The 12,166-nt window shown below is 42.7% G+C and overlaps 1 protein-coding gene across 1 annotated transcript in view; it reads left to right on the top strand.

The window, feature by feature from the left end:
• Positions 1-11,821: 11,821 nt before the first annotated feature.
• The window catches only part of LOC115459189 (cilia- and flagella-associated protein 47-like), a gene marked incomplete at both ends in the record, with an annotated part of 99,995 nt that continues 99,650 nt past the window's right edge, over positions 11,822-12,166 (top strand). The window contains one exon of the mRNA XM_030189050.1: positions 11,822-11,955. Within this exon, the coding sequence (XP_030044910.1) occupies positions 11,822-11,955 (134 nt within the window). The remainder of the gene's footprint in view (positions 11,956-12,166) is intronic.

Below are 12,166 nucleotides of genomic sequence, written 5' to 3' on the forward strand. Positions count from 1 at the left end.
TCATCACAACAGAGTAGTGCTCCGCACCCACCCAAAGTTCCTGCCGAAGGTGGTGTCGGAGTTCCATCTTAACCAGTCAATTATCTTGCCAACATTCTTCCCCAGGCCTCATACCCGCCCTGCTGAACGTCAGTTGCACACATTGGACTGCAAGAGAGCATTGGCCTTCTACTTGGAGCGGACACGGCCCCACAGACAGTCCGCCCAATTGTTTGTTTCTTTCGACCCTAACAGGCTAGGGTTCGCTGTCGGGAAACGCACCATCTCCAATTGGCTAGCAGATTGCATTTCCTTCACTTACGCCCAGGCTGGGCTGGCTCTTGAGGGTCATGTCACGGCTCATAGTGTTAGAGCCATGGCAGCGTCAGTGGCCCACTTGAAGTCAGCCACTATTGAAGAGATTTGCAAGGCTGCGACGTGGTCATCGGTCCACACATTCACATCACATTACTGCCTCCAGCAGGATACCCGACGCGACAGTCGGTTCGGGCAGTCGGTGCTGCAGAATCTGTTTGGGGTGTAAATCCAACTCCACCCTCCAGGACCCGAATTTATTCTGGTCAGGCTGCACTCTCAGTTAGTTGTTCTTCGTAGGTCAATTTTCTGTTGTATCCTCGCCGTTGCGAGGTTCAATTGACCTGGGTTCTTGTTTTGAGTGAGCCTGAGAGCTAGGGATACCCCAGTCGTGAGAACAAGCAGCCTGCTTGTCCTCGGAGAAAGTGAATGATACATACCTGTAGCAGGTGTTCTCCGAGGAGAGCAGGCTGATTGTTCTCACCTACCCTCCCTCCTCCCCTTTGGAGTTGCGTTTTCATCATTTTTGCTTGTCATTCAACTGGCGGGAACGGTCGCGCATGGGCGGGAAGACGGCCGCGCATGCGCGGTGGGCGTGCCTTGCGTGCGGACCGCCCGTGAAGCTTCTTCTGGTTGGTGGGGGCTGCCGCGGACGTCACCCAGTCGTGAGAACAATCAGCTTCTGTCCTCAGAGAACACCTGCTACAGGTATGTATCATTCACTGTATGCTCAGTCTGGCCTCTTGGGGGTTCAGTTTAATGTTTGTCTAAATAGAAAGTTTATGATTACTTATTCTATAATGGTTTAGGGTGTATCTGTGTGTGAAAAAGACATGGCTCTCATTTGGCATTCACTGTGCAGGATCGACGATCTGTACTATTCTGTCTGGTTTCGTTTTACAATAGGTGAATTGATGTTGTAGTGCTCACTGTAGTGTTTAAAATGCTTTCCTTTTCCTTATGTGACTCGTACAAATTACTGCTTATGGTATGGTAGAATTGCTCTAGAGATCCTGAGTGTTTTGTATTCTTGGTATGCCTAGTACTGGATTTTGGAGGGGGGTGTTAAAAAATGACCGGCCCCGGGTGTCAACTACCCTAGCTATGCCACTGCTCATACCATATATGGATTGTTCCTGTATTCTATCAGTCTCTCCTGATGGGAGTACATGTGCAAAGTCTGTAGCCATTGGCTAATTACTTATCAGTTCTGCGTGCAGTTAGTCAGAGAGCAAAAAATACATAGAACAATACCCTTGTGTCCCCTCACCCAAAAACTGAAACATTCTAGGCTTACTCAGTGCTTTTTTGTAGAAAAAAAGGTGCCGGTACTCATTATGGGCGGAGTCACCACATATGGCCCCACCCCATATGATAGCCACATCCACATTAGCCACACCCCTTATACCAGCCATGGCGCATATAAACAGACATCATTGAAAATATACTGGTATAGTAGAAAAACAATAACTTGTGATTTTTTTTCATTATAAATCATTTCTGTAAGATGTTACAGCTCCAGTATACCCAGTGCAAAATAAGACAGCAGATGTAAATTCTCAAATTGGACAAATTCCAAACACTGCTGGGAGGGGAGGGAGGGCAGGGTGCCGGTACACCATACCGTTGTGTACCGGCACAAAAAAAGCACTGGGCTTACTGTGTCCCAAGGTTACATCATTATATCCAGTATATAAAAAGCCTGGTCTCAGCTCCAGCAAAGTCAGCAAAATGTGTATCCCTGAAGTGTCTGTTCTCAGCTCCTGAGAAAGCAATACTGTATGTTACATGTGAGAACCAAACTGAGCAAAGTACAGGCCTTAGGGCTAGCCCTTAGGAACAGGCCTACAGAGGAAAGAGACTTTTCAATTCCCTTTTCTCTTACCAGACAGATCTGGAATGTACTATCGGAGAATTTAAGAACAGAATATAATTTTATGCTATTTAGGAAAATGATAACAATTATTCTTTTGTTATGAATATTGTTAAAATTATATTCTGTTCTTAAATTCTCTGATAGTACATTCCAGATCTGTCTGGTAAGAGAAAAGGGAATTGAAAAGTCTCTTTGAGCTTATCCCTTTAGGATCTAGAAAACATAGTTGGTTCAAAGATCATAAACAATGTTTGTGGTAGACACAGGAAAATCAAGTAAATGAATCATATAGAGAGGAGCTATTCCTTGTCAAATCTTGATCATCATGCAGTATAATTTAAACAATACTTTGGCCTCTAGAGTCAACCAATGAAGCTGAATGTATAAAGGGGTCACTCTATCAGATTTCCTTCTTGAGTAAATCAGTCTTACTGCAACATTCTTCACTGTCTGCAGATGTTTTAACAGGGCCTTTGTACATCCTGTATATATAATGTTGCAGTAATCTAATTTGTTTAAGTTTTATCATTGTCCAGAAACAATTTCATATTAATTGATGTACATTTATTTATTTGTTACATTTGTATCCAGGTAACACAAAATAGAGGGAATCACACCGCTGAATTATAGGCAATAACAACCAACAAACAGCGGGTATCATATAACAAATGTGAAACAATGAGAAAATAGCAGAGGAGGAGAGGACTTCAGACAAGAACCACCTTTTCAATCAATTAGATGATGTTAGTGTGGTCACAATCATATAATCATAGGTCCTTTACCATCCTCCTCCCTCAATCTGCATTCGTGTGCTTGTAATCTATCTTAGTACTGGCTATCACAAACATTCTCAAAAAGTATCAAACCCCACAGCTACTTAGCTTATCACTGCTCCAACCAGGGGCTCCCCAACGGTCCTGTTTCGCCTCCTGGGGCTTCGTCAGGGGAAGAGCACCCTACAAACAAACACACAACAAACCTTCAATCTCTCACATATCTCACAATTTATACAATTTGAACTACAAAAATCTAAAAGCAATAACAACCACTCCAATGTAACTCGCCCAGCATGCCAGTAAAGCCGCCGAGAAAATGTGCACCAAAATCACCCACAATCCAAAGGGCATTTAAACCCTGCTTTAGGAAACAGCTGATGAAACGTAACGGGGGAACAGCTGGTTAGCGTGACCAGACGTGACCAAACGTCACAGCCGGTGCGCACCAAAATTTTATTTATATTTTTAAATAAACCAGACGGCTTGTTACCCACAAGTGCATAGCTGAAACGATCTGTGTTTCTCCAACGAAACCTCACATCTCAGCAGTGCAAAACAAAAAGCAAACCAACCAAAGGGCATATGAACCAACTATCACGCATACAGATGTAAGATAAACCATCATATCAGCCACACCAACTCGCAACAAACACTCATCAAACCCTTATCTAAAGCTGATATGTGGACTAAAAAACCAACCCCTCCCACCCAACTCTATGTGACAGTCTAACTGTGCAAAAATGTTGTTATACTCAAAATGTGTAAGTCCCTGCATCAAAAAAAACACAGTCCAATCAATTTTGGCATTAAGCCCAGCAGGTTCTACAGAACGTAAATGAAAAATCCATTTTTGTTCCAACTGTAGTAGTCGTCTATCAATGTCCCCCCCCTCGGGCTTTAGGTGAAACTTGGTCAATCACTCTTACTGAGAAATCTTCGAAAGTATGCGCAGTTAATAAACAGTGAGGGACCAAAGGAGCACCCGGGCGGGAATGGACTACACTATGTCTGTGCTCATTCATCCTGATGTTCCGGGGTCTGATGGTTTTACCCACATAAATTTTAGCACAGGGACATTGTAAAACATATACAATGTGAGTAGATCTGCAGTCAGTATAAGACTTGAGATGATATTTCTTGTTATCAACCGGATTAATAAACTCTTCCCCCTCCACAGTGATGTTACATGTCTTACAGTGACCGCATTCTTACAGTGGCCCACATTCTTGGGAAATGATGAATCCACAACAATCAAAGGTAGTTCAGGTGGTCTGATCAATTCTTTAATATTGCGTCCTCTGGAGAACGCAATGAGTAATTCTTGTTCTTGAAATGCTCGATGTGAGCGTAACACATCCCAATGTAAATGCAGGATGTGTGCTAAATGTTCACTACCGACCATGTGTCTCATTACACATACCATCTTGTTGACATCTGATGCTTTATTCCTGGGCACAAAATGTATCCCACATTTTCCCACCTATTTGTAGGCTCAATGTGGCTTACATAGTACCGGAGAGGCGTTTGCAGACTCCAATGAGAACAAATACAAAGTGATGTTGTGGTAAGATAAAGTTCATGTGGCACAGCCACACTAGGGAATCGTACAGCAGAAGAGTTGTGTTATGCCCATTCTGTACTTTGGTTTTGTTGTGTTAAGAGATCAGGCATTTAAGTTGGATCGGTAGGGCATGCCTTTTTAAACAGGTTAGTTTTTAGTGTTTTCCAGAAGTTTAGGTGGTTGTATGTCGTTTTCATGGCATTTGGTAAAGCGTTCCACAGTTGTGTGCTTATGTAGGAAAAACTGGATGCGTAAGTTGTGATTCTAATGTTAAATTACAGTCTAAAATACACCTAGGGGGTTGTTTACTAAAGCTTAGCTCGAGTTATCTGCAGCAGGGCCCATTTTATTCCTATGGACCCTGCTGCAGATAACTCGAGTTAAGCTTTAATAAACAACCCCCCTAGTATTTTCAAGGTGGATTCCAATTTATAACTAACCTTCCCATTAACAGTGGAATCAATTTTGTCTTTCGATCCTATCAGAAGAAATTTAGGGCCTCTTTTACTAAACTAGCAATTCCCGGCGCGGCAAATGAGAGGAATCCCATAGGAAATGAATGGAATTCCTCTCATTTGTCACATGGGAATCCCTAGCGCAGTTTAGTAAAAAAAAGGCCCTTAGTCTTATCCTTGTTTGCTTTTAGTAAACTGTCTGACATCGATTTAGTAATTAATGGACTACAGTGTTGAAGCCTGAAGGGACTGGAATATGTCAGTAATGTCATCAGTGTATATAAAAAAATTAAAACCTTCAGTTTCAGGAAGCCTCCCTAGAGAAGCCAACAAAATGTTAAATAAAATAGGTGACAATGGAGATCCCTGAGACACACCACATCTTTCATATCAACTACCTGGAGGATAACCAGTGGGACACTGTCATACCGGGGTACAAAGTATATGATAGTGATAGGGTGGACCGGGCTGGTGGAGGGGTAGCATTGTATATTAATGAGAGCCTTGACTCAGATAGATTACAAATTAAGCAGGACATAAATCACACCTTTGAATCATTGTGGGTTGAAATTCCATGTATAAAAGGGAAAAGGACGGTTATAGGAGTGTACTACCGTCCGCCTCGCCAGGATGAGCAGGTAGACGCAGAAATGATAAAAGAAATCAGAGATGCAAACAAAATGGGCAATGCGATAATAATGGGGTGACTTCAATTATCCAAATATAGACTGAGTAAATGTAACATCGGGACACGCTAGAGAGGTACAATTTCTTGATGAAATCAAGGACAGCTTTATGGAGCAGCTGGTGCAGGAGCCGACGAGAGAAGGAAAAATTCTAGACTTGGTCCTTAGTGGAGCGCATGAGCTAGTGAGGGACGTTGTGGTACTGGGGCCGCTTGATAACAGTGATCATAATATGATCAGTTTTGATATCAACCTTGAAGTAACTATACACAGGAAGTCAAATACATTAGCGTTTAACTTTAAAAAAGGAGACTATGATAAAATGTATTTATTTATTTATTTATGGTTCATTTCTACCCCACATTTTCCCACAAATGCAGGCACAATGTGGCTTCCATGAATTACAAAAGTAAAATGAGAAGAATGGTGGAAAAAAAACTTAGGGGGACAACTGAGAGGGTAAAAACTGTACAACAGGCATGGACGCTGTTCAAAAATACCATCCTGGAGGCCCAGGCCAAACATATTCCACAAATTAGAAAAGAAAGACGGAACTGCAAAAGACAGCCGGTCTGGTTGAAAAGTGAGGTGAAGGAAACTATTAGGGCTAAAAGAAATGCCTTCAGAAAATGGAAGAAGGAACCGTCTGAAAATAACAAGAAGCAGCATAAGGAGTGTCAAAGCAAATGCAAGGCGCAGATAAAGAAGGCCAAGAGGGATTACGAAAAACGATAGCATTAGAGGCAAAAAAGCATAGTAAAAATTTTTTTTCGGTATATTAAAAGCAGGAAGCCGGCAAAAGAATCGGTTGGACCGCTGGATGACCGAGGAGTAGAAGGGGCGATCAAGGAAGACAAAGACGTAGCGGAGAGATTGAATGAATTCTTTGCTTCGGTCTTCACCGAGGAAGATTTGGTTGGGATACCGGTGTCGGAAATGATATTTCAAGCGGACGAGTCGGAGAAACTTACTGACTTCACGGTAAACCTGGAGGACGTAATGGGGCAGTTCAGCATACTGAAGAGTATTCATCCTAGAGTACTGATAGAATTGAAAAATGAGCTTGCGGAGCTACTGCTACTGATATGCAATTTATCCTTAAAATCGAGCGTGGTACCGGAAGATTGGAGGGTGGCCAATGTATCGTCCATTTTTATAAAAGGTTCCAGGGGAGATCCGGGAAATTATAGACCGGTGAGTCTGACGTCGGTGCCGGGGAAAATGGTAGAGGCTATTATTAAAAACAAAATTACAGAGCACATCCGAGGACATGGATTACTGAGACCGAGTCAGCACGGCTTTTGTGTAGGGAAATCTTGCCTGACCAATTTACTTCAATTCTTTGAAGGTGTAAACAAACATGTGGACCAAGGGGAGCCGGTTGATATTGTGTATCTGGATTTTCAAAAGGCGTTTGACAAGGTACCTCATGAAAGGCTACAGAGGAAATTGGAGGGTCATGGGATAGGAGGAAAAGTCCTATTGTGGATTAAAAACTGGTTGAAGGATAGGAAACAGAGAGTGGGGTTAAATGGGCAGTATTCACAATGGAGAAGGGCAGTTAGTGGGGTTCCTCAGGGGTCTGTGCTAGGACTGCTGCTTTTTAATATATTTATAAATGACAGAGATGGGAGTAACTAGCGAGGTAATTAAATTTGCTGATGACACAAAGTTATTCAAAGTCGTTAAATCGCGACAGGATTGTGAAAAATTACAAGAGGACCTTACGAGACTGGGAGACTGGGCGGCTAAATGGCAAATGACGTTTAATGTGAGCAAGTGCAAAGTGATGCATGTGGGAACTCGAATTATAGCTACATCATGCAAGGTTCCACGTTAGGAGTTACGGACCAAGAAAGGGATCTGGGTGTCGTCGTCGATAATACACTGAAACCTTCTGCTCAGTGTGCTGCTGTGGCTAGGAAAGTGAATAGAATGTTGGGTATTATTAGGAAAGGTATGGAAAACAGGTGTGAGGATGTTATAATGCCGTTATATCGCTCCATGGTGCGACCGCACCTTGAGTATTGTGTTCAATTCTGGTCACCCCATCTCAAGAAAGATATAGTGGAATTGGAAAAGGTGCAGTGAAGGGCGACTAAAATGATAGCGGGGATGGGATGACTTCCCTATGAAGAAAGACTAAGGAGGCTAGGGCTTTTCAGCTTGGAGAAGAGATGGCTGAGGGGAGACATGATAGAGGTATATAAAATAATGAGTGGAGTGGAACAGGTGGATGTGAAGCGTCTGTTCATGCTTTCCAAAAATACTAGGACTAGGGGGCATGCGATGAAACTACAGTGTAGTAAATTTAAAACAAATTGAAGAAAATATTTCTTCACCCAAAGTGTAATTAAACTCTGGAATTCGTTGCCGGAGAACGTGGTTAAGGCGGTTAGCTTGGCAGAGTTTAAAAAGGGGTTAGATGGTTTCCTAAAGGACAAGTCCATAAACCGCTACTAAATGGACTTGGGAAAAATCCACAATTCCGGGAATAACATGTATAGAATGTTTGTACGTTTGGGAAGCTTGCCAGGTGCCCTTGGCCTGGATTGGCCGCTGTCATGGACAGGATGCGGGGCTCGATGGACCCTTGGTCATTTCCCAGTGTGGCAATACTTATGTACTTATGTACCTGAGAAGGAGCCATCCATCTGAACTCTAAGATCGCATCATCAGAAAACCCTGAAACCAGGACAACAGTCTGTTGGTCAGACCAATATCACTCAGTAAACATAGCAGTAAAGCATAGTCCACCTGGTCAAAAGCACTTGATAAACTGAATTGCAAAACAAGTACCTGTTGACCTGTAGCCAGCAAAAGTCTAATTTCAAAAAGCAGTGCTCCAATTACTCTCTCAGTACCAAAATTACTTCAAAATCCCAGTTGCGAACTATGTAGAATATTAAATTTCTCCAGATGATCCCTTAACTGTAGAGCAACCAAACCTTCCATCAACTTTGCCAAAAAAAGGAATAGACACAACCAGTCTGTAGTTCGATACCAGTGAAGAAGAGACTTTTAAATCTTTGACAACAGGGGTGAGAAGAATATTTTCCTTAGAAAGGCTTAGATTGAGGAAACCTGCCCAGTGCAAGCAAAGCTCTTAGCCATTCAATTGACCTTTGTTTAAAATTAAGAGGGGCAATTTGCATAAAATACGTAGGACAGTGAGCAAGAAGACAGTGAGATCTTGCAAATTTATTAATTTGTATTTTCATGTCAGACCATTTAACCTCATGAGAATGTGGCCAGCAGTTATCCACAATAATTCCAGAGTGCTGTAAATACTTCATATAAGTATCATACCGTTCCTTAAATAATACTAAGATAAAGGGATACTCCATGAAGAAAGTATTTTTCATAGGAAGTACTTTTTCACGCAGTGCACAATAATGCTGAGGCTCAAAGGAGGTTTACACAAGTTATTGGAAGAAATGGCCATAAAAATTACTGGCCAGTTAGGTTCTATGTTGTTCATAGTTATTATTGTATCAGTATTGATCTGTATTATATTTCATTTTATTCTGTTAATTTATTTATCTGTCTTGTTATAGTCCACCTTGAACTCCTTGAGGGATAAGTGGACTAGAAATGTTGAAATTAAATGAAAATAAGTAAAATCATGTTCTTGAAAGGATCACTCTGAGGTTTATAGGTTGGTGCTGTGATTGTTATCGTTTGGTTAGTTACTTTAGTATACTATAAGTGATAACTATCGGATGAATAAAAGTTTTTTGTCCATAAGGCCTTTGGGGTCTTTGACTAAGGTACGCTAGCGTTTTTAGCTTGTACTAGAAATCAGCTGATGCTAAACGCTGAGATGCCCATTATATTCCTATGGGCATTTGGCATTTAGCACGAGCTGATTTCTAGTGTTAGCTAAAAATGCTAGCATACCTTAGTAAAAGACCCTCTTTGTCAGCTGCTCTTTTTAGCAGAATTGTTCCATTGTCCATTTTTGACTTCTAGCTAGAAAATCATTGCTTTAAATTGTAAGTAATGTGAATGAAGTTTGGCCTGTCATTCACCTCCTCAAATTTCTATCCTACTTTTTACCCTACAGTTGGTAAAGGATAATAAAGTAAAAAAAAAAAACACAGGGAGTTGAGTTTGTGATAAATCACCTAACAAGTAGATTTGGGTGAAGTTTTTTCAAATTATACGGCAACCTTAAAAACCTTCCGGTTAATATTCAAAGTGATTAAAGTGGCAGGTGTCACGATGGTGACTATTTTCCTTGGCTGTGCTCACCTTGCCCTCTGGTGGCCAGAACCGGTGGCTGCCATAGACTGTCTTGCTGTCTCCCTACACATTCCAGACTTTCATTCCAGTCTGGTCCAGATATTCTAGCCCTCTAGACTTGGTTGGAAGTTTGGCAGCTAGCCTCACCCTTAGCTGCCTTGAGATTCCTGCAGCTGAGCCTCAGCTGCTGATTGCCTTTATTAGGCACCTGGCCCTTTCAGCAGGGCCTTTGCATTGCCAAGGGTCTCGAGGTATCCGGTGTGCAGTTGCACTCTTGCCTTGTTCTGTTCTGTGCTTATTTCTTGGTGCCTGTGTGTACTTTAGCCTTGTCCTGTTCTGTGTTTAGATCTGGGCGCCTGTGTATACTTTAGCCTTTGTGTTCTCTGTTTGTTTGTCTGCTAGGTTCTGCTTTCAGTCTAGCTTTATTGCTTGTATGTATGTCTTTCTTAATGGCTGCTTGGCAGCTTTCAGTCATTGCTCTAGTTCTTGTCTGTGTAGCCTAGCTTTGTGTCCTGTCTAGTCTGTCTTGTTTGGTTCCCTGTTCACCTTGGGCTTCTGCCCTACCCTGGTTAGTCAAGCTTGTCTTAAAGTCCTTTACCCTGTATAGTATCCGTTCTTCCTCTGTTTGTGGCTGATTGTCTTCAGCTTCAGTTCCCCTCCTGCTTGTGTCTACCCTGCTTGCTTTCAGTTTCCTTCCAGCCAAGCCTGTTTGGAAATCCTGAATCCTGATTCCTATCCTGAACCCTGTTTTGGCTAAGCTTGTTTAAGAATCTTTTCTAGTGTGAGTTTCTGGTTGTTCCAGCCTGCTTGCTCCAGTACCAGCTTTCCTCTAAGTCCTGCCGGCTGCCTGCACCCAGGTTCTCAACCCCTGGGGAATGGCAGTCAAGTGTAGGTGAAGCCTAGTTCCAGTCCAGTGTGTTCCAGTCCATGTGTTCCGGCTTGCTTATCTGTGTCTGCAGTCCTTGCCTTGCTGGTGTGCTTGCCCAGTGCTGGTTGGGGGGTTTTGCCTGCCGCTGCTGCTCCTCAGCAGTGGTCCAAGAGCTCACGAATCCAGGTTTAGCCTTGAGAGTCCTGACAGCAGGAGAGACTCCTGCCCGCTTAAATTGCCTGGGGCTACCCAACCACAGATATTCAGTGGCACTTAACTGGGCAGTGTCGTTGACCGGCCCCCAAAAAGTGGGCAAGTTGGGCAATACAGGGGGCAGCGTTGAGGAGGAGCTGGCAGTTATGCTATGCACCTGGCAGTTATTCAGGTGCATAGCTAAGTGGCCTATATTAGGACAGCTAAAACTTAAAGGCACCTTCTGATCCCCTCCCCCCCCCCTTGAAATGACCTTCTGCAACATCAGTCCTCCCCAACCCCCCACCCATCCTGCCATCACCATAGGCTCTCCCTGGCCTTACCTAGTGGTCCATTGGGGGCAGGAGCAAAGCCTACTTGCTCCAGCCCCTAGTGGTGGCTTCCAAATAATGGCTGCAGTAACCTCTCTTGGCAGCCTTACGTGGTACTATTGCTGGTTTAGGGGGGGAGGGGGAGCAGGATTGAGGATTTTAAAGTTATTTGGATCCTGGCTGGTATTTGGGGACTTGCATAAGCTCCAGTGGGCAGGACACCCAACATTATTCAGTGCTGGTGCCCACATATGGCCTGGCACTGAATATTCAGGGCTAATTTAGCCAGTGACGGTCAGCGTTAAAGCTGAATATCTACCCCCCTTAAGTTTTAAAAAGAGATGTTTTTTTCTTCTGAAAAAGGAAATTTCTATACTTATAATATTCTTGATTTATTGGAAGATTGTTAAATACATTGTGCTAAATTTGTTGAATCATGGACTCTGTGCCCAGAAGACAGTTGTGCTCTGTTCTTTAAATGAGACATCTGTGGCTGAAAAACTGCTGTTAACAATAGATTTAATTCATTATTACAGGGAGAACGAGGAAGACTTTATGATGGGAAAACCACCAATCCAACAGGACTATGCTCTGTTTTTGAAATTTGAACATGTAGGCGACAGAGATGACTTTATCCGTGCTGAGGATGCTGATAGGCTGCGTACCTCAAGTATGTCTTCATTGTATATATACAGAGGGAAATTGATGTTATTCTTTTTTTATTTAAAGAGATCATTCTGAATCTTCCAGCCAGGGTGCAAATGGCATTTATTTCCCTGTGCTAGAAATATTAGTCCAAGGAAAGATTTTGTTTATAAAAGATTTACAAAGTGCATTTTTTTTAGTGAAAAAGGTGCCGGTTCTCAAATGCCAGGCCACTT

The sequence above is a fragment of the Microcaecilia unicolor genome, unplaced genomic scaffold, assembly GCF_901765095.1.
Source record: "Microcaecilia unicolor unplaced genomic scaffold, aMicUni1.1, whole genome shotgun sequence".
In the NCBI taxonomy this organism is placed as follows: domain Eukaryota; kingdom Metazoa; phylum Chordata; class Amphibia; order Gymnophiona; family Siphonopidae; genus Microcaecilia; species Microcaecilia unicolor.